Source organism: Acanthaster planci, linkage group LG17 (assembly GCF_054643075.1).
Source record: "Acanthaster planci isolate LZ-2023a linkage group LG17, COTS_SCS, whole genome shotgun sequence".
In the NCBI taxonomy this organism is placed as follows: Eukaryota; Metazoa; Echinodermata; class Asteroidea; order Valvatida; family Acanthasteridae; genus Acanthaster; species Acanthaster planci.
Genome location: NC_141793.1, coordinates 3,663,101 through 3,685,910, shown reverse-complemented (window position 1 = coordinate 3,685,910; position 22,810 = coordinate 3,663,101). Strand labels below are relative to the sequence as shown.

At 42.9% G+C, this 22,810-nt stretch overlaps 2 protein-coding genes across 3 annotated transcripts in view; one reads left to right on the top strand and one right to left on the bottom strand.

Moving 5' to 3' along the window:
- Positions 1 to 22,810, top strand: part of LOC110979336 (putative serine carboxypeptidase CPVL) — a 62,904-nt gene that overhangs the window by 35,697 nt on the left and 4,397 nt on the right. For both annotated transcript variants that reach the window (XM_022235044.2, XM_022235043.2), the window contains exons 5-12: positions 17,456 to 17,570; positions 18,157 to 18,215; positions 18,315 to 18,394; positions 19,432 to 19,498; positions 20,466 to 20,588; positions 20,990 to 21,121; positions 21,634 to 21,723; positions 21,906 to 22,082. In XM_022235044.2, coding sequence (XP_022090736.2) covers positions 17,456 to 17,570; positions 18,157 to 18,215; positions 18,315 to 18,394; positions 19,432 to 19,498; positions 20,466 to 20,588; positions 20,990 to 21,121; positions 21,634 to 21,723; positions 21,906 to 22,082 — 843 coding nt within the window. The remainder of the gene's footprint in view (positions 1 to 17,455; positions 17,571 to 18,156; positions 18,216 to 18,314; positions 18,395 to 19,431; positions 19,499 to 20,465; positions 20,589 to 20,989; positions 21,122 to 21,633; positions 21,724 to 21,905; positions 22,083 to 22,810) is intronic.
- On the bottom strand, positions 14,882 to 16,098 carry LOC110979338 (CD209 antigen-like). Its single transcript, XM_022235048.2, has one exon. It carries the CDS (start codon positions 15,910 to 15,912, stop codon positions 15,112 to 15,114), a length of 801 nt encoding a protein of 266 aa, XP_022090740.2. The 5' UTR covers positions 15,913 to 16,098; the 3' UTR covers positions 14,882 to 15,111.

The window sequence follows — 22,810 nt, the reverse complement described above, 5'->3', positions numbered from 1 at the left end:
TCAACGTTTTCCAGCTTGAAAGTAAAAGTTCAGGGAGGATTGTTGAAGGAGCCGAAGAGGCAGTATGGTGAGACACAAAGGTGTGGGATTTACAACCCATGATGCATGAGTTTGTCTCTGTCCACGCATGGATGTATGATACAGTCATTGTCACTGCCACAGCACACAGCAAAGCCAAGCCGCACCCTGGCAGTCAACAAGCAAGTTCTGGTAGTCACTCAGTCACATTTTCGTCTTGAAAGCCCACAGCAATTACCAATAATAAAGCCGACGGTCGATAAAGTACTTAGACTACTGATGAGCTCAGCAGTATGTGTAGAGCGAAAATCGGCTTGGTAAACAACAGTTACGACACATTTTGCTATGGAAGGATGCCATGTTTGTTCATGTTTGATACCTATAGGTGACATGACTTGGCTGGCACAATCTGTCAGTCAGTCGGTACATCTGTGTATGTGTATGCATAATGCAGACAGATGATTCTTGAAGTCTTAGCTTGCGTTCTACTGAAATGTCATTGTCATCCGAAAGAGAAGCTTTACATTTTACTTGCAGTTCTTTTACATGAGCAAAGGCCTTTCATGGCCCTTACTTATTATGTTCCTCTGTTTGATCCTCCTCTGGGACAAAGTTGATTGACAAGTTTACATACACATGTACAACATAAAATTCCATGCCAACTTGTCTGTTTAGCAGTTTGTCAGAAAGTTCCCCGAGTGATACACTGTACTGCTAGCCAGTCAGCACAGACAATGGACACATCAACGCCCCTTGTGAAATCATTGTATGTGGCTGGGCTGAATCTTGCAAAACATTTGAGAAGCAGATGTTGGAAGGGGACAGACTGCAAAAAGACCGGGAAGAATTGAAGCATTGAGTAAGATTTGTGTTGTAGCACGGTTTGCATTAATGTTCATTGTCAATAAGATTGTTCTCAGTTTCCCAAGTCCTTTCTGTGTTCAGGTGTTGAGCTTTTATTGTTCATTTGTCCACCTGAACGCGTTTGTGAGAGGTCTTTCACAACAGTGGTCTGTAGGTTTGCATGTATTTACAGTTTTAGGAAATTTATGTAAATTGAAAAAAAAAAATTCCTACCTATATTTATTGAGTCAAATTTGTGTCACATTGAATTTGATGCAATCAATGCTTTATACGCTCTTTGTTTGCTGTCAAATTCAATATGTTCAATATGATCGTTTGGTTTCGGTGTATCTAGTGTTTTTAATTACTGTTTTAATAATTAGTGTTTAAAAGTACTGTTTTAAATTTAAATAATTAAATTATTTTTAATGTACAGCGCATTTGAACATATTTTTATGAAATTTGCGCTTTATAAATGAATAAATTACTATTTATTAGTTTTACGTGATTGGAGGGGTTCAAATAGTAAACTACATGGCTTGTTGGGATGGACGGGCACCAATGAAAAATTATCTTACCTGTTTGATCTTGATTAGTCAACGCACTCGTGGGCGTAGATGGAGAAGGAACCAATATCCCGAAACTCTGCCTGGTCATCCCAGCGTGTTGCATTGTTGAGCTGGCAGATTTTTTGTCCTCGGTGATTGCGCTTGATGTTGAAGGAGCGACACGCAGGCTCCACGATGCAGGCTGAAGTGCAGCTGGGGTTGCTCTTGGTAACAAACTCTCTGATGACGTGATTGAGAAGGCAGGAGTTGAGAAGGTGTCCGTTGGTGTCTGTGGCAAAGCAGTAGTGACGGACTTGGGTGTAAAGAGGACTGCAAGGGTACTGAAGGGTACATATGGCTCGACTCTTCCTGTCACATGCAAGGTCCTTGAGGTTTCCTTCTCCTCTGTATGTTGTATTTGAATTAGCGCAGTGTTGATTCCCATGGAAGTTGCTTGGTTGGTTTGGCATCCATTTGAAGAATGGCTCACCTGCCCCTTGTCCTTCACACACCCAGGTTCCTTCTCTTTTAATGTCAGTGCATCCAATCCAGAACTTGGTGATTTTCTCTTTTTGGGCCATCTTTATCATGAACTCGTTCTCTTCCATTGAATATGGAACACCCATCTTGCCTCCCATGGTCTGGCAAGCCGACTGGGACGTATTCCAGTCAGCAAGCTCATCCGTGAACCGATAGCAAGAGCGTCCCCATAACTGCCATGGCGGTGGGCAATATATAACGGCTGATGGACAAGTGCCCACTAATGCAGGGACTGTGGAACTCAGAAGCAGAAGAACTTGGAACAAGCACATCTTGTGTCAGTCACCGACAATTTGAGTGGGAAAAGTAGAAATTTGATTGGCGCTGAGCGTGCATGACTCGTCACCGCCTAAGGCTCTCTTGAATTCCGACTAGACCAGAGACATTCACAGAAGTAGATGTACCAAATCTGTTACAAGTAATACGGCAGGTGCTAACTTGCAGATGATCCACAGGCAGTGTTGAGCAACGAATGATGCTCAGACTACCAAGCCTGCTGGAATCATGTCCAACTGTCAGGATGCAACAAGATACCCAGCAGCGAGACTGTTAGAGCGCAAGGAGTGCGACGGAGGTAGTTCAAGGCTGCATCAGTCATTCAGTGTATGCACTGTAGACACTGATAACTTGATGCAAGGAACAAATGAGGCTGTCTCTGTCAACATACAGAATGTTTCGCATCACAACTCTCGGTAGAAATGAGCCTGCACCTGCTGTGTGGGGAGTTTATCAAACCATTTTTGGGGGGTTGCACAGCCCCATATATTGTTACTATGACATGTGTAATGAAAAGCACTCAGTACATGTATATATATCCAAATGTAATCCATAATGTGTGGTTTTATTCGGATAATGCATTTTGTCCGTCAAGGCCCCAGTACATTTGCATGTTAATGGACATTTTGCAGCCAACACAAATTATTTATTCATTTCATTAGTTGATGTACGTACCAAACTTAATTCCATAAAAAGCACACAATCAATACTTAATGTAAACATACAGGTGCGTGTACACTGACATTGATGGCTTTTACACAGGGAGTGTGTTTTCTGCTCCAGTACATTTGAATGTACAGTTCCCAGGCAATCCCAATCCAAGGATTAGTCAACTTTCAAAGTTTATCTTCATTTCACAAGCGCCCTTACCTGTCAAAGAAAGAATTTATCTTGTGCATGGTTAGGTCAAAAAAGGAGTTTTTCAAGCATTTCCAAGAAGGGATCTCATTGAATTGAATTTGTTTTTGACAAATGAACATCAGAAACAAATTAAAGATTCAGCTGTCGAAGCCCTCCACAATTCAACACCAACACAAAATGGCACAGTCCCGTCCAAAAGCACTGCATGCAGCTGGGCCTCATTTAGTAATACAAATCTTATGGAGTAACCCTTCTTTTGCTGTAACCATCACATATCATAATGTCACATGACTGATTGGACTACTGTGTCAAGAACGCATCTTTGCTGAGGAGGGTTTTTAAACAATGGCACAGCACATGTTGGATTCTGACAGATGATAAAGGAAAAGAAGGGTTTAGGAATGTGACAAGTTTTCCTTGCACAGTCTGTAAGATATTTACCCTATGAATTGTACAGTCTGGTGGAAACTCCTCTATCCACCCTGAGCTGAAGTGCACCCCCAATCGGCGAAAGAAAGACAGGTGGTTACAAGCGGGTTCTTGCAGGCATTCTGCGTGTGCGCAATGACCACACATGCCGGAATAAATTAGTTACGCATACCCAGCGTGCTCTGTGTGAAACGTGCATATACTTGCGCGCCTCATGGCGCGCCTATGCGTTGAGTACCCCAAAAAATGCCCTCTTTTTTTTCCACTTGGAGCGGACACCCAAGAGATAGCACCTTGTGAAAGGCTGACTGAAGATGAAGGGAGACAAACGTTTTCAAAGCGACCTGCACATCTTCTTCCTCCGATACAACTGAACAAGAAGTCGCACAGTGTAAAAGTTATTGCCCCTCTTCAACTTTTTTAAGGTGCCTTCATTCCCTTCCTTGCACCTGTTTTCTGTCAACCAAGCCTCTTGAAGAGGTCAAATCAAATTTATGCATTGTTATGCATGGTTTTGTGTCCGCTGTTGAGTTGGCCAGTCCAGGGGTCCACGTGAACATTTTTGTGAGAACTCTTTCCTAACACCTGTGAGGCTATTTACAGTTTTTATGGAATCTGTATACAATTCTTTCTAAACAGAAAAACCTCTCCCTAATGTTGACTCAGAATTGTGTAATGTTGAATTTTGAAGCAATCAGTGCTGTATAAACTATGAGGCTTTAACCTAGGAATGATTAGAGTTTGTGTTTGGGTGGATCATTATGAGCTTGGATGCGATAAGTTTTTGGAGTCAAGTAGGTGTGGTGGTTCTTTCCTCGCCTTCCATCTCTGCAGTGCGGGTTTGAATCCACATGTGGATTGGGTTTTCAGTCCTTACCTGATTTCATGGGTTTTACCCAGAATATTCCTCTACAACTGTTACTGCTTCTCATTGTCTCCTCTCTACAGATTTCTTCGGGCTTGCGAGCAACAGTATCCAGGGCATTTTTTAGGAATTCTTGGCATCATTACCAGAAATAAACTTTAATAATTTTAATGATAAAAGAGAGAGTTATCAGCAAAGCACTTGTAAAATTTAAGCCAAGAAAAGTGTTTGCAGTCGTTTCAAGACACCAAATTTTTGGATGTTTTCTGTCGTCAGGAATAAATTACAGAAATAATTTCAGTTTAGTCATTTTTCTGAAAATCTTGGAACCTGTTTTCAGTAGGAGGGAATTAGAACCTCTCTTAACTTTTCTGATTGAAATTCAGGAAGCGGTTCCCCCTGTCTCTTTTGGAATTTGATGCAGTCTGTGGACAGTGTGTTATAAACAGGAAGCGTTGGAGAAAACTGCCTTGCTTTAGCCTAGAAATAATTGGGTTAGCAATACAGGCGTTTCACAATAGTGCGCCACCAAGAGTCTGCAATGCGGTGGCAATCACAATGCGCGAAATCTGTGGACCCAGTGTGCATTTGGAAAGGGTCGACAAGGTTCACGCGTTGTGATTGACCAATGTGTTGCAGACTCTTGGGGGCGCACTATTGTGAATCGCCCGTATTGGACAGAACGTTTTCAGAGAGGAATTAAAAAGTAGTGAAGGAAGTCTTGCCTGGTTGCCGTGACTAGGCGATGCACTCTTGGGCGTGGATGCAGAGAGAATCGACTTCTTGAAAATTATCCATGTTGCCACAGGATGTTGCATCATTAAGTTGACACATTTTAAGTCCCAGTTTGTTTTGCTTGATGTTGAAGGAGCGACACATTGGCTCCTTCATGCACAAGAAGGCGCATCCAAGGTATGGGTACTTACTCTTGGTAACAAACTCTCTGATGACGTGATCAAGAAGGCAGGAGTTGGGAAGCTCTCCTCTGGTGCCTGTTGCAAAGCAGTAGTGACCACTTCTTGGAGAACGATTACACAGAGTTTGTAGTCTCTTGTCACATTCACCGTCCCACACCATCCCACCTTCGGATTTTATTATAGCACAGTGTTGGTTTTTTCGCCAGTTGTTTGGTTGACCAGGTATCCAGTTGAAAAATGGCTCACTGTCACCTTGTCCTTCACATGCCCAGGTTCCTTCTCTTTCTCGATCATTGCATCCAATCCAGAAGTCCTTAATATTCTCCCTTTGAGCTATCCTTATCATAAACTCATTTTCCTCGAGTGAATATGGAACAGCCATCTTGCCTCCCATGGCCTGACAAGCCAACTTGGACTGATCCCAGTCAGCAGACTCATCAGTGGGGCGATAGCATGAGTGCCTCCAAGAATGCCATGACAGTGGGCAAGAAGCAGTAGCTGAGGAGGGACAGGTGTCTTTGCCCACCACTCCAGTCACCACAGAGCTCAGAAGAACTATGAGCAAGCACATCTTGTGCCAGTCACTGGTAGTTACTGATTGGGAAATGTATTTATATGAGTAGTGCCGAGTGTGGACTGATTATATGGCCGTGTCCGAAACGAGCTTCCAGAGCTAAGGCTAGGTCTATTGTCTATGCGTCTCCACGCATTTCCAATGGAGCGAAGACTTAGACCTAGCTCTAGTCAACAGATTCAGATGCAGCCTGAGTATGTGCATGGACTTCTGACTGGACCAGAGACATTCACAGAAGTGCCCAGCCTGTATCCACAAAATAGATGCTCGCTTGCAGATGAGGACAAGGCTGACACTCAGACCACCAAGCCTGCTGAAATAATAATCTTAAACTGTTTTTGGTGCAGCTCAATGGTAGAAGGCCAAGGAATATTGTTGCTGGACTCCAATGCTGCAGCAGTCGCTCAGTGTGAATGCTAGACACTGATAACTTATTGTAAGGAAGGAGATTCGACTCTCTCTCTCCATGCACTGTCTAGCATCAGAAACTCTCAGCCAAAATGAGCCTTGCATTCATAGAGTGGGGAGTTAATTAAGCAGTTTTCCCCGTATATAAAAAGTACAGTCCCACTGCCGATGACACTACCATAATTCATTGCTCAAAAACACAATGCATATTGAAAGCAATATACAGGAAATGGATAGTTTGCTTGCATCAATCAAAATCCACGGATTATTCAGGTGTGACGGTTTGTATTCATCTCATCAGCAGTGTTAAACGGCCAGGGAAGTATTTATTTAGTGCGTGTTCAGGGCCCAAATTTCATGGCGCTGCTTACAGCAGAATTCCGCGCTTATGATCTGCACTAACCGCGCAAGCAGAACAATTCTTTAAGCACAGAATCCTTAGTTACGGGATGTATATGCATGCGCACAAGCCAAAATTCCTCGCTAACCCGTGAATTACGCTTGCCGTAAGCACAGAATTTTTCACTTGCAGTAAGCAGCAGGGTCTCAGAGTGAGTTGCAATGCCAGAAAGGGATTTCATAGCAAACAATGAAAGATCAGAGAAAAACTAAATACCAAATAGGAGCCCTGGAGAAGTTACTTTTATTTTATGTACATTCAGTGCAGTAGTTTGCATATGTCCCGGACAAAAGATTTGCAACATTTCTTATGAGCGTGCCGCTTGAAGTCTTGCAGACATTGAAAAGAAAGTAGTAACATTCATGTTTATTTTATCACAATAATTTCCCCTGATCTTTTAAGACTGTTCAGGACTGAAGCTGAGTACACACCTTTTTATCTTCATCTTTTCATACTTTAATCAGAGTTTTGCATGCAGCATTTTTATGTTTCTGATATTTTGCAGGTTTTTGCAGGGATTTTTATTGTCCAGTTGAGCTCACTTGTCTTCTTCCGTCGGAGCACTGTTTTTTACAATTTTGATTTTCTTTGTTTTAAAGCCAAAGTAGAGTTTCATATGTACATTACATGTATTTACCATTTCTTTATAACAACGTGCGGAAAAATTCTCCCCCCCATTGTATAAAATTGCATTTCTGATTGGTTTGAAATTTGGTCCTCGTTAGTGTTCTGTGTTAGATCAAATGGTTCAAGAGAGGAAATCCAGTTGCTCTAACCTAAATATAATGGAGTCAGTGTTTGGATTATTGTGGTTGAAAATGGAAATGATGGGGGAAGTCTTGCGTGTTTGTTCTTGGCTGGTTGATACATTCATGGGCGTACGTGCAGAAAGAACTGACATCTTGAAATTTGTCCCAGTTGTCATGGCAAGTCTCATCTAGTTATCTGATTTTCTGTCCTTGTTCAGTGTGTTTAATGTTGATGGAGTGACATGCAGGCTGATGAGGTGCAGCTGAGGTTACTTTTGGTAACAAACTCTCTGATGACATGATTGACAAGGCGAGAGTTGACAAGCCGTCCGTTGGTGTCTGTGGCGAAGCAGTAGTGATGGGATTATGCACTTAAACTGACGGATGCACAAAGTTTGTTGTTTCCTACCACAGACTCCCATTCTGCTGTAAGAAGGACCTCACGGAAGCACAGCATTGTTTCTTTTGCCACACCCACCCAGATCCCTTCTCCTTCACTGCGTCCAACCCAGAAACGGGTGATATTCTCCCTTTGGGCCATCTTCATTATGAACTCATTCTCCTCCTGTGACTGTGGAACAGTATCTTGCCTCCCATGCTCTGAGAAGCCATGGAGGGAGCCTTGTCCTTCCTCCACGGACAAGCCAACTTGGACTCATTCCAGTCTGCTGGCTCGCCAGTGAAGTGATAGCAAGAGTGTCCCCATCAATGCCATGAAAATGGGCAAGATACAATGACTGGTGAAGGGCACATGTCTGCGCCTACTATTATAGGACCCAAGAAGCTCATCGGCCTGAAAACAGCTGTGACTGGGTAGAATCTCATCTTGTGTCAAGCAACGGGTTGGCTGAGAGTAGCAATGCTAAGCTTGTGAATATTTTTGTTTATGTTGAGTACAACCGTTTTTTTAGTCCTCAGAGTAATTTCATGTGGAAACACAGCCATGCTTAGTTATTACTTACTTTACCCTTGCAGCTGAACCACATTACTGGGCCTTTTTGTTCCACAAACTTCCCAAAGATGCAAACTGCTCAACAATTACCAGCAGCTGAAAATTAATCATTATAGTTCATTACATGTAGGAAACGAATCCATGGGCAAAAGGAACCGAGTGCTTGACGTGTGTGCGTATTTAATGAAAAACCAAACTATCCATATTCCGGAACCAGGCTACATTTCTTGTCGTCCTCATTATGGAATCAAGTAAAACACTTGAGTCTTGTTTATTACTGCTGGTTTGCATCTATGGCCATTACCAGTTCAATTAGTCGTGTTGATGCAAAATATATATCCAATCAATTTTAATGACAGTGCGACAGCCAGTCAGCAGCTGGGCATCAGCAAAGTTTGCACAGCACCAGCGGCATTGAAAAAAAATCCCATAGCTCAACCATGCCTCATAGTGGCTGGCTGCTGGTCACATGGGATGCTGGGAGACAGACCGGCACTGGCAAGAATTGCAGATCATTTACAAAGGAAGTGGCAGAGTGCTTGCGCACAGGCAAATAAATGACATGTATGCAGTGGGTCCCCCCCATGGGATGAGGTATGCGTGGTGACAAATCAAAACTCATTCCCTCTTCAGGGAAGTTTTTCGTGCAACTTCAGCAGAAAAGATGGAATCAACCAGAAATTAGGCCATTTTGAGTACTTCATTCACGGTTGTGCATTGTCACCAGTGTTGTAGTCGAGTAATTTTATCTCGAGTACAGAGTACTGCCGAGTACTTAGATTTCCAAGTACATGAAAGTCCGAGTACTTTGCTAGCTCAGCACAAGTACTGGTTTTCAGGTACAAGTACTTGTACATACGAGTACTTCTAGTTTGTTTAACAAAGGCAAGCTGTGCCGTGGCGTTTAATTCCATTTTGTACTCTCTGTCTTTGAGACCAAACTTTACTAATGTCAATACAGATGACGTGATTGTATAATAGCTACATTGTATGTACTTGTATGTCACCAGCAGTTTCGAATTCAAAGATTCAAAAGCCGAAAGTCAACATTAGGGAAGGAGCAGTGGGCAACGTGGGCTTACACGTGGCAATGTACATTTACAGTACGTGAAAATGTACATGCACGCGTACTTGGCATATACTCGCCGTCGGTAAACAACACATATTCATACTGCACGCACAACGTGCATGGTGAAGTCTGCTTGCTGGGTTCTTATTCTGATGCCTGTGTTTTTCTATACGCCAGATGCGTCATCCGAATTTTCCAGGTATTGGTACCAGACTAGCAACACCCAAGATAATCAAGAGACCATCTTACACCCTAGTTTTGGGTTCAAGGTGCCTTTCGTGGTACTTCGATCTGTCAATGCAGTGTGCAGTGTATAATGCAATTCAATGTGACAACCCCCTCTTTTCAGGCATGCCAGCCACTTCCCATGATAGTGATTCGTCTTATGATGGTTTGTGTTGTGGAATAATCAGGAAGGTCTTAAAACCAAGACAAGGAATGCCCAATAACCCAGCGTTTTGCAAATGTGCTTGGCTAGTAAGCCTACAGATGTTGTACCATTATATGTAAATGTTCCACATTCTAGTATTAGGCTCTGTTTGTCAGACTGTACCGACCATTGGTTTGCGAGGGTCGATTTTTTTGGTATCATATTTCAATGGCCGTGGTAAGTTAAAGGATCTTTTATTCGAGTACTGATAATAGAGTACCTTGATGCTCGGGTATAGTTTGCTTCTGAGTATTTTGCAGCCCGAGTACGTTTCTTCAAGTACGAGTACTTCACGGGACTCTGAAAATGGTACTTGAGGAATAAGAGTACTACCACACTAATTGTTACAAGTAGCATTTGTGTCCCATGTTATGGGTAACAGGTGAGCACAAAAGTCTTGGGCAAACTATGTGTTTTAAGTGTTTCCACTTTTCGGCTACACACAAACTTTGTGTAATCATCATGTGTTATGAAATGCAAAGCAGCTAACTATGGGCACAAAAGAAGTGTTCAAATTTTGGCCTGTGTGTCACACTTTGAAACCCCTAAAAAAACAGAGACCCTTATACTGCCGTTACCTCTCCCCTCCCTCCCTTATACTGCCATTGCCTCTCCCCTCCCTCCCTTATACTGCCGTTACCTCTCCCCTCCCTCCCTTATACTGCCGTTGCCTCTCCCCTCCCTCCCTTATACTGCCGTTGCCTCTCCCCACCCTCCCTTATACTGCCATTGCCTCTCCCCTCCCTCCCTTATACTGCCGTTACCTCTCCCCTCCCTCCCTTATACTGCCGTTGCCTCTCCCCACCCTCCCTTATACTGCCATTGCCTCTCCCCACCCTCCCTTATACTGCCGTTACCTCTCCCCTCCCTCCCTTATACTGCCGTTACCTCTCCCCTCCCTCCCTTATACTGCCGTTGCCTCTCCCCTCCCTCCCTTATACTGCCGTTGCCTCTCCCCTCCCTCCCTTATACTGCCGTTGCCTCTCCCCTCCCTCCCTTATACTGCCGTTACCTCTCCCCTCCCTCCCTTATACTGCCGTTGCCTTCCCACACCCTGCTCCAGCAGGATCTACATAGTCACACATGTAAGTCACCTGGGAGAAAGTTTAACATAAACTGAACCATGGTTACTTAGAATGCTAGGTTCGGAAGGATTATTTTGAGTTTTGAACTGGAAATAATGGAGGAAATCTTGCCTGTTTTTCTTCTTGACTAGTTTCCACACTGGTGGGCGTAGAGGCAGAAAGAAGCCACATCTTGAAACTGAGCTGGGTCGTCCCGGCGAGTTGCATTGTTGAGTTGACAGACTTTGTGTCCCGGGTCATTGTGCCTGATGTTGAAGGAGCGACATACGGGCTCCTTGATGCAAGCTGACGCACACTTCAGGTTGCTCCTAGTCATAAACTCTCTGATGACGTGATTGAGGAGGCAGGAGTTCTTGAGAAGCTGTCTACTGTTGTCTGTAGCAAAGCAGTAGTGATGGGCTTGAGTGCTTAAAGGAAAGGTACATAAAGCTCTTTTCTTCCAGCAACATCGAATGTCATTCTGGTTTCCTGTTCCTTTGTAGGTGGTATTAGCAATAACACATATGTTTTTGTGGTTCTTGTTTGGTTGGTTTGGCATCCAGTCAAAGAATGGCTCACTTGCCCCTTGTCCTTCACACACCCAGGTTCCTCCTTCAGTGTAGGTGCATCCAATCCAGAAACGGGAGATATTTCCCCTTTGGGCCATCTTTATCATGTACTCATTTTCCTCCCGAGAATATGGAACGGCCATCTTGCCTCCCATGGTCTGACAAGCCAACTTGGACTGATTCCAGTCAGCCTTCTCATCAGTGAATCGATAGCAAGAATTCCCCCATGGTTGCCATGACGGTGGGCAAGCTGCAATGGCTGATGAGGAGCAGGTGTTTGTGCCCATTACTACAGTCACCACAGAACTCAGTATCACAGCAGCGATAACTCTGTAGATTTTTTTCATGGTTACAGTTGAAGCCAGAGGTGTATTAAGTTAGCAAAGAAGTTTGGTGTGAGATTGTGGTCCTCTGAGAACAATGGTCGTCATTAATTGTCTGTGGAAACACATTCAGCCAGTCCACACAATTTGGCCTATCCTCCCAGTAACACCCCACAAAAGTAAAGGTGAACCGTACAGAAATGTGTAGGCTTAGTAACCACATATAGCATCCAGTGCTTTAACCGTATCTTAATCATACAGTTGCAAACCAGAGGGCCAGAATGATTGATAGGGTAGATGTAATGCAAAGCCAAGCCATTCAGTATCTGGAAGGATACTGCATTTCACATTGTTTTCATTTATGGAATTCCATAAGTCACGGAAATGGCTGAGACATTAAGGCTTACAAACTGTATCCGTGGCCGTTACCAGTTCATTACATGTAGGCCAATTAGGTTTTGTCTGTGCCTATTAAACTGCCTGGTAGACAGCTCAGCCATTCCAATTGGCCAGTAGTCTGTCACGTGGGAGCCTTTCAGGCTAATCCGGCAATTAGAGTAAGGTCGTATACATGTAGGTACATCGAATGCCTCTTCTAACTGTACATTTATGAGACTTGCTAAATTACCCATGAGCCTCAGTGTGCTGCACAAAATGGAGCACTCCCGAGTATCATCTATTGTGAACATGTCAAGCCCTTATCAGATGGGCCATACATGTATAACATCTGAATAAGTCATTTGTGTGCACAACAAATGGGGCTTGCTACCAAAATTGGATGGAGCACTCCGATTGGCTAAGAATCGCGATAAATTTGAATAAGATCTGGTACACTGAGTTATCTAATTGCACACAAACATAATGATTTGAATTCCCAAGACTATAAAAGACACTGTTGCTATACCTCGTGATTCGGGGCAAACTTTTGCATAGCAACCACCATCTCTGGAATGGACTGGTTCCTTTGTACCCTTCTTATCCATTGAGAAGAGTGTACTGTTGCAAGGCGTCCCTCTTATGTTACCAAGCAAAAGCTTGCCCAAAATCATGAGGTATATCATAGTTGTTACGTTTACGTGAGTTTAAAGAACTCAGTGTACCAGATTTGGGTCAAAGTTAACTCGCAAAAGGCTTATTGAGAGCAAAATGTTTCAAATACATGTAAATTGACTGTGAACAAAAGAAAACCTTGCAGAAATTAAAAGGGTGTGTGCTCTGACGACACTGAATTTTTACTTACACCCTTCATAAATTAATTTTACAGATGGTGAAAATGAACTCTCAAATACTAGCATATAAAATTGAATGACCAAACCAAACCAGTGTGTTTGTAGAATACAAAACTGAATGTGATTCAGTGATTTAAAAAATAATTCAAATCCAAGCATGAGCAAAGTTTTAATTCTGCACAAATTCGCAAGTGTGTTGAAATTGGCAGAGAAAGCCCAGGCAATGTTTGGATATGTGTAGCACTGCACAATGATGGAAATTACTGAGCTGTACATCAAGCAGAGTGTCCCAGTTTGGTTGAGATTGAGTTTAGTGGAAAGCAGTAGACATTAATTTAGGAGATTTCCGGGTACAGTTTTGAGGGAAATTTACAGTACGTCATCAGAGTACATGTACATGTATGCATGCAGTATGGTGAATTTTCAAATGCATACACTTGACTTTTTAGACCCTCTCACAACTTGCAGAGTAGGGGAGTCTCATGCCCAATTGTTATTAAAACTTGACATGCTTTAATGGCATCAGTGAAGTTAAGTGTCAATCTCATTTGAGATTTTGTTAGGGTAATTTGCAGTTCTCATATATCAGTGGAAAGCAGTTATGGTACTGTTACACAAAACAAGACCTTGGGTGGCCCTTACTTATTACTTGCAATTATTACATGTACGGTACGTCCTCTTCTCTGGTAACATTGCTTACCATTTCACATACATGGTGAAATTCCAGATGCTCAAGTCTGTCGGCACTTTAAAGCTCTCTGATTACTACTCGATTGACAAGAAGTGGTACATAGTCCAACCAGGGCCAGCTCTTCATTCAGTTCTAGAAAGAGCCTGCATCTTCTGTCCTTTTTCATTGTAGTATACTGAAATGATTGTGACATCTGAGCTTGCATATAACAGATACCAGCAATTTGACTCCATTAACAGAATTATTTGTGCTATTATTAGGATTGTGCAATATCTTCTCAAATCTCCAAGTATATAAAAAGTACCAATTCGTTAGCAAAAGACTTAGTAAAGTATTTTGGGCCTTTATGGAAACAGGCTTGACCAATATTCCAAAGTTTTACATTAGGACTCTTTTAAAAAGCACATCATGAAAAAAAAATCAACGATAAATTTTCTACAGACTAAGGTCTCAGCCATTCCTGTCAGCCAGAGGACTATCCTGATGGGATAACATGTACATACCTGTCCAGCCAGCAGAACTTGAAACCATTACTTAGCTGCACCGTAGTTGCAAATATTTATCTTCCATCAAGTGATTGTTGTGAATGCACATTCATCTCAAGTTTGAGAATGGCATTGGATTTGTTACTTGTGTGTATGTGGGTCGTTTCGTTGGATTATTCTGTATCAGGGATCCAGCAAAAGGGTGAGGGGGGAAGACACTCTCCATTAAATATGCCACCGCATTCCCCAGAAATTTGAGAAAAACGAAGGAAACAAAATATATAATGCATACCAGTAGCGCAAGCAATCATGGGTTGAGACAATTTGGCACCACAACAGACTGTGACACTTTTTCTTTGGGGTTTGCCATTATCTAGACAGGTTGAATAGAAGACTAATTGGCTGAGTTACAACTCAGCATACTGGTAGGCTAGACATGGCGCCATCCGAACAACAGATGTGATGAACAAACAAGTGAGGTATACCACTCTTGGATCACAACAGCCAAAGGCACAGACAAGATGTACATGTACCTTTCTGTGTTTCAGCATGTTCAGTTGTTTTAGATTGAAGGAAAAGAATTACCAATTTACATGAACGGTGCATGTTGCCAAATGATTACAGAATATTTTCATTCATTGTCATGGTTTGTCTTGTTCTTCAAGCCAAATCTGGCACAAAGAACAGGTTGCATTTCATATTATGAGTGACTAATATGCTGGAATAATGGACTTTTTACAATGGATTTTTGGTTAATTTATGTTTCTTTAGGATATTAGATTTTTCCCCCAGTTTTGAAACTGTAATGGGTCAGAATGTAATTTAGGTTTTGCACACGAAGATTAAGAAAATCTTGCCTGTTTGTTCTCGGCTAGTTGACACACTCTTGGGCATAGACGCATAGAGAACCAATGTCTTGAAAACTATCTGGGTCTTCACAGCGAGTTGCATTGTTTAATTGACAGATTGTCTGTCCTTGGTCATTGTGCTTGATGTCAAAGGAGTGACACGCAGGCTCCACAATGCAGGCCGAGGCGCAACTGAGGTTACTCTGGGTAACAAACTCTCTGATTACATGATCGAGAAGGCAGGAGTTGAGAAGCCGTCCGTTTGCATCTGTGGCAAAGCAGTAGTGACAGGCTTGCTGTGGTTGATAACCACATGCAGGTTGAGTTGAACGATGGATGCAACTAGGCTGTCTTTGTACACAGATAGCTCGGAGTAAGGTGCCACAGTCATTGTCATTTATACAACCACCTCTGTAATATCGTGAGAATATTTCAATACAGTCTTCATTACCAGAATCATTTGGCTCTCCGAGTGTCCAGTTGAAGAATGGCTCACCTGCCCCTTGTCCTTCGCACACCCAGTTCCCTTCTGTTTCTTGGTCACCGCATCCAAGCCAGAGGCGGCCAATATTCTGCCTTTGGGCCATCTGCATCATGAACTCGTTTTCCTCCTGTGAATATGGAACAGCCATCTTGCCTCCCATGGTCTGACAAGCCAACTTGGACTGATACCAGTTAGCTGGCTTATCAGTGAATCGATAACAAGAGTGTCGCCATGACTGCCATGATGGGGGACAAGGTGCCTGTACAGTAATTGATGAAGGGCAGGTGTCCATGCCCACTGCTACAACAACCAGAATGATCACTGTCAGGGCAAATATCATGACTCTGGTGAATTTCAGTTTGTCTCTGTATCACCCAGTCTGCTTTCGAGAACTAACTGAGCTTGGGATATGCACGGTGTCTGCTTACATTGTTATCAGTATCAAAACTAAATCATTAGTTTGCTCTGAATAATTTTTTTTCACACAGTTTGTGACGCACGCACTTAATTCCCCTTAAAAAATGGAGGTAAATGTATCTGTTTCAATATTTAAAATGTCAAACATGAGTGCGGCCTCATCTATTGTGTTCTTTAAAGCACCCATTCAGTTCCATAATGCATTGGGGACAAAAGGTTACTCTGGCAAGCACTTTCCTTTATTGGCAATTATGCCTGATCCAGTTTTTTGCGTTTCATGAAAGTACATCAACTTGTCTTTACACCGACGGACAGGTATATTCATAACACTGTATATACAGTGTTCATCCGAGACACTGTAAAACTCCACAGGTTTACATTTTGGGTTTGCTTTTGGGGTGGTACAATGTACATGTATTTGGGAACCACGTACCCTGTACAACAAAACAGGTAGGCTGTACGTGGGTACTTGTAACAGGAACCCACTCTGAGATTAAAGGACTAAAAAAAGATAAAAGAAGTGAAAAAAAGCCAATTTGAAAAAATGCATTCAATTTTTATTTTTCCCAAAATGTACCTGGTTCAAGCTGTTCAGCTCGGTCTTGATTACTTCACCAGGGTGTTGTTTTAATGGTTTTAGTGCATGGGAAGATTTTGAGAGGATTCAAAGAGCTTTCTTAGGGAAGATTAGGTTAGGGCGAGGAGTGTGATAGTTGAGGTGAATGTTGAAATATCTGACAGTTGGAGTGAAAAGCCAATCTTATTTGTGCGAGGCTCGTGCAAAGCTCTCAGACTTGTCATAAACCACTTCATGCTGGAAGTCATGTAAGCTGCATCAGGTCATTTGTGTACACAGCTACGGCTGACCTCCAGTTGGAGTTTACATCTACATGCTGATTCTCCAAGGTTTCAAACAGAGGCACAGAGTGCCAGCAGTTTATGGAGGTGGACAGATTGTTGAATTTGGCATGGGCTTGACCACTGTGCACAGCCCCCTTTTGGTAGCAAAAATTGCTCCACGGCTGCTGCCTGGAGTGTGGAAAAATCGGAGGCCAATGTAAGTAAGAACTACCGCACATGTATTAATTATTTGTGACTTTTGGGCCATTCATACAGGGGACTCAGGTATATCAAAGGTTGGCTGGTATATCATGCTTTCTTCGGAGGTTAAGACTTTCAGCTAGAATAATACCAAGGGGTGAATAGGGTGTTGTGACTGTGACTCTTAAATCATGTCTTAAGTGCTACCACAGGAATGACATTGTCTAGATTCTGTACGTTAGGTTTGGTCTTTTATCAGTGAAAACTTCTGTCACATTTTCTGGAGACAATTAATCCACTGTTCGCTATTGCTTTCACGCGTGCAACCCTATCCACTGTGACATTATCACCATGGTAACAGGGTGAGGTACAGTCATTGTACATCCATTTACATGTTGTTTTTCTGTCACCCTTCTCCTCTGCAGTTAAATCCGGAGCATGCTCCAGTGTTGCTATGGTTACAAGGAGGCCCAGGAGGCACATCCCTGTTTGGCCTGTTTGTGGAGCATGGCCCGTTTTCAGTGACAAAGGACTTAAAATGTACGTACATGTATCTCTGTACCCAAGGTTTAAAAAACTCAAGACCTCAGAGTAGAGAGGGCAATACTTGTCACGGCTTAAATTTTTTTTAATTGATAATGAAGTGTGATCAGTTCTGAAATTGGCATTATAGCTCCTCCATCCCCCCAAAAACAAAGCCCCACCCCTTTAATCCTTCCCAATTGTACCTGAAAATGTTTACGAGTGAAGTTTAAAATGTTTGAGATGGTCCATATGGTCCTTCCAACTGATGTCATGGCATAAACATTCAACTGAGCAAGTGCCTGTCTTTAAGACGGAAATTGATTTTTTTTCCTTACCCTTGTCGTACTTGCTTAACATCACTAATTGTTTATTCATCTATGAAGTTTAAGTTGCCTCTGACTGCCCCAGATACAGCAGCTTCCAGGTGCAAAATATGGAGTACTGATATACCGGTACTAGAACCTAAAGCCCAGTTTAAAATGAAATTCTGGACTGCGAATCCCATCTGGTGGTTTTTTCACTGGTACCAGTCACTGGTAGTTTAATAGCAAACTGTTTCCAAAACCTGTGATTTTTCTTTTTGTATCTGGACCGTTGTTAGTGTTGCCGCGGAAGTATTCCTGGACTACCAAGTATTCAATGCTCTACATAGACAATCCAGTAAGTCTAACAACAACTCATGTGTCTTTCATTAATGCTATTTTGTGTATTGTACCAGGTAACTGACATTGTCTTACTTGTTCTTTGCTGCACCTGTAGGTTGGTACAGGGTTTAGCTTTACCAAGAATGACCAGGGCTATGCAAGAAATGAGACAGCGGTGGCCAAGGACCTGTACAGGTAGGACCATGCACTGGTACCACAGGGGAACACAACCTGTCCAGGTAGGACCATGCACTGGTACCACAGGGGAACACAACCTGTCCAGGTAGGACCATGCACTGGTACCACAGGGGAACACAACCTGTCCAAGTAGGACCATGCACTGGTACCCACAGGGGAACACAACCTGTCCAAGTAGGACCATGCACTGGTACCCACAGGGGAACACAACCTGTCCAAGTAGGACCATGCACTGGTACCCACAGGGGAACACAACCTGTCCAAGTAGGACCATGCACTGGTACCACAGGGGAACACAACCTGTCCAGGTAGGACCATGCACTGGTACCACAGGGGAACACAACCTGTCCAGGTAGGACCATGCACTGGTACCACAGGGGAACACAACCTGTCCAAGTAGGACCATGCACTGGTACCACAGGGGAACACAACCTGTCCAGGTAGGACCATGCACTGGTACCACAGGGGAACACAACCTGTACAGGTAGGATCATTTGGTTGTGCATGGTAGGATGAATGTCATAGCCATCTTACTTTATGTAGTGGTACTGTTTGCCATAAACAGGTCAGCACTTTTTTTGTGTTAATTTCAGCTTTCTGCCAATAATTTGAAGTTGAAGAGTGGATTGATTGAATTGCAGAGAAAAGTTGGTTGAGGAGCGATGTCTCTCACTTGTAGAGTAGGGTGCCATTCTCAAAAACGTAGCCAATTCCTCTGTTCTTCTGCCGTGTTTCCTTTGTTTATTAAACTGAGTTGCTGTCAGATTTCACAGACAGAAATTTACAGGTCTTTAGAAATATATGGTTCCTGAAGAAAACCAGTTTTTTTGTGTTCAGAATTAATGTCCAACAGGGTTATATCTAGTTTAATTAACTTACACACAAGCTCAATTCACTGGGTTTTTCCAAATACTGTTGATTTGATTTAGTTTTGTTGTGAATACATGTGCTTTCTCAGTGGACAGCCTCTCAAAATTAATATTTCCTAGTGAAATGGAATTCTTCAAACTTGGCAATTTTCTTTTTTTTTTCAGTGCCTTGGTCCAGTTTTTTGAGCTGTTTCCCCAGTATCAGAAAAGTGCTTTCTTTGCAACGGGTGAGGTGAGTATACAGATCACATACAGCAATTGAGATCTGTATGCGTGGCATGTGTACGCCGGTTAGGCCTTCACCATATTAAGGGTACATCAAGTGCTTTTGTTTAGAGAGTCGGGACTGAGTTGTTGGGACAAACTTTGTCCCCATTTTCTGTAATCGTCCCCACAACACCTGCATTTCAACAGGTGTTGTGTCCCCACAACTCAGTAAGAGGTATGTGTGTACATAATGTGGTTACTATCCAAGCTGATGAGGCCCATTTTTGTGGGTCAGGATTTGAAGTCTGAGAGGGGTACATGTAGGAATGTCAAGACATCAAACTTACAAATGCAGATTAGCCAAATTACTCACTGAAAAGAATGCTGGGAAACTATGTAGACCCTATAAGGCCATGTCTGAATCACTTGGCTATGGCTGGAAATTATGCACGAGTCTATGGCAGTGGCCGCAGCCAGTTCCCATAGAGTTGTGTTCAATTTCAAGCCACAGCAAAGTGATTCGGACATGGCCTTATATTGCAGGTTCATACGCACCTGTACTAATTTTCAGTGCCATCTGCACTCTGATAATAATAAAAATAATAGCAAAGCATTTATAAGGTGCACAGTGTCCAAGAGTATCTCTCATTCATAGGTGCCAATATATTATCATTAATATCTCGGGAATTCGACTGGCCTGGTGCTGCCACATCAGGCACTAACGGCTAAATGTAATAACTAGTACTATAGCTGCCCTCGCAGGTAATTTACCTCTAGGTACATTTAAAGGGGCACATAGGGGTACAGCGACTGGCCCAAGGTCACAGCATGCTGCCACCAGCTGGTTTCAAACCCCTAACCCTATGAAGCTACGAATCCCAACCACCAACTTACAGTGTGTGATCTTTGAACCAGGTTCCTCCTCAGTAATGAGGTCAAACGGGGGGGCTCTTTTGGTGTTAACCTTTGACCTTTTTGTGCTGCCCCCCAAGTCCTATGCTGGCAAGTACGTACCTGCTCTCAGCTACGTGATCCACGTGGAAAACCCGGAAGCCAAGATCAAGATTAATTTTAAAGGAATGGCCATAGGAGATGGATTCACTGCCCCAGTCAAAGTAAGTCGCGAAGTTGGTTTCTGTCTGAGGGATGGGAATTTATGGTTCATTTGGAAAGCATTTTGTGCAAACTCTTCATACCTATTAAAATGTTTAGCCAATAATTTCGTACGGGGCGTTGCATGTGGACAGAGAGATCGACTTCCATAGCCTGTACACTTCTGCTCTCTGCTTCACGTGTTTTATTTATCAACCATGACACGTTCAAGGCTATATGCTATGGATGGGGCAAGCAGATTTCCATAGCCTGTGCCATTTTACTCCCTCATTCATGTCCATGTTTTCGTGTGTGTGTAGAGCCTGTTCAAGGCTGTGCCGTGGATGGGACATGTCAGGCAGACTTCCATAGCCTGTGTCATTGCATTCCGTCATTCATTCCCACGTCTCCTTTGTGTCCGCAGCTGATTCCAGGCTATGGTGCTTTCATGCTGCAGACGGGGCAGGCCGACTTCCTTCAGAAGGAGATTATAGACAAGGCCACAGCCGAAATTGTCCTACTGATTAATGCCAAAGACTGGGAAGGCGCAGCCCATGTAATTGAACATTCTTCTTTCCTCTAAGGGCTGGTTAAAATCACAGATGCCCCCTCCCCCAAATCCAGTAAAGGAAAAAATCGGTAAAAAAGTGAAGGAGAAATAAAGTAGAACCTGTCAGGCATAATATATTTTTAACAGGACCCAGGGTTTTTGTTTCCTGTCATTTACTATTTTTTTCCTCGGTTTTCAACATTTTGCACCTTATTCCTGTAGTTTTTTCCTATTTTTCCCTTAAGGTCAAATGTCATGCCTGTCATTTGTTCAAAGCAGAACTACTGACTGCCATGTTAAATATCTATTCCCCTCCCCTTTCAACCATCCAAGCTGGAAATTTGGGGGGGGGTTCGCTTCCACGAAAGGACAAGAAAGAGTTGCCTTTTTTGTATGGACCAGAGTTTGTTATTGTTGTTTGTCGGTATTTCCTGTATTCGCTTGGAATGCATTTGCATGCAGGTCTTTACATTGTGAAATTTATCGCTGAATGTTGCAAACTTGATCTGCGTTCTCAGGCGATTGACTTGCTAATAAACAGCGACACAGACAGCCTCTTCCGGAACATTACCGGCTGCACCGACTACTACAACTACATGAGAACCAACGTGAGTATCAAAATGTCTTTCAGCTTACACGTTCCCGAAAGAAAATTTCATCAACAGTCATTTACTGTGCTTCACCAGATTCAAACCCAACCGGTTTACCCCAGGAAGCTTGATGGTCGTGGAATGTCCATTTACAACTCTAATCATGATTAAACCGATGAATTTGGTTCCCACTTCCCCAGACCCCTGTTGACCAGAGCTACTTCAATAATTACCTGGCCCTACCAGAGGTCAGGAAGGCCATCCACGTGGGCAACCTGACCTTCCACAACGGGGATAAGGTCTCTGACTACCTCCGGGAAGATTTCATGCAGTCGGTGGAGGCAGAGGTGGCCTTTCTCGCTGACCAAAACTACCAGGTTGGTAGCCGGTAGAGAAGTAGTCCAGTTCATTTTCGCATGCTGTCCGAGTATTTTGCCAGGAGCATTAATGCGAGTCTTTCTTGTGAGTTTCGAGTTTGAGTACATTTCCCCAAGTGCCATTTACAAGTTCTTGATGACAAGTGTAAGGAGCTTTTTAAGGTTGACAGGCTGCTGCTGCATTATTTGGCACATTTCCACAGGTGCAGGATGGCACTTTGCCTTGATCATCACAAGGCCCAGCCATTTTGTCATCTTGTAAGGACAAGTATGAGCACTTTCTTCATGAGAGTACGGTTTCATTTACGTTGTGACAACTCTTAAGGATTTTTCCTTTTAGTACTGGTACGAGTACTATGCCATGAAGAAATATCGGAACATAAGGCTTTTTTTGGATGAGCATGCAAATTTGTTTGCTTGAGATGTACAGATTTGTTTGCTTGCAAGCATTTTCTTTCATTCCAATTTTATGAGTACCACTTTTTATGAGTACAAGTTTGAGCGTAGGCTTTTTGGAGTATGAGTGTGGGTTCTTTGGCATGAGTACATGTCAAATTTCATGAGCATGGTATGTGGATTTTTTTCTGCTGAGCAATTTTTTTTCAGTCGTCTGCTTTGTCAGTTTTTGATTTAAGATTGCATACTTTACTTTGTCACCTATGCTGTCATATGCCTTCCAATTGCTAACAGACACAATCAGTCAAGATTTTTACTCATGTGTCAGTCAG

Excerpts from the sequence above, each read along its gene's own strand:
- LOC110979338 (XM_022235048.2), bottom strand. The coding sequence starts at position 15,912 with ATGATATTTGCCCTGACAGTGATCATTCTGGTTGTTGTAGCAGTGGGC.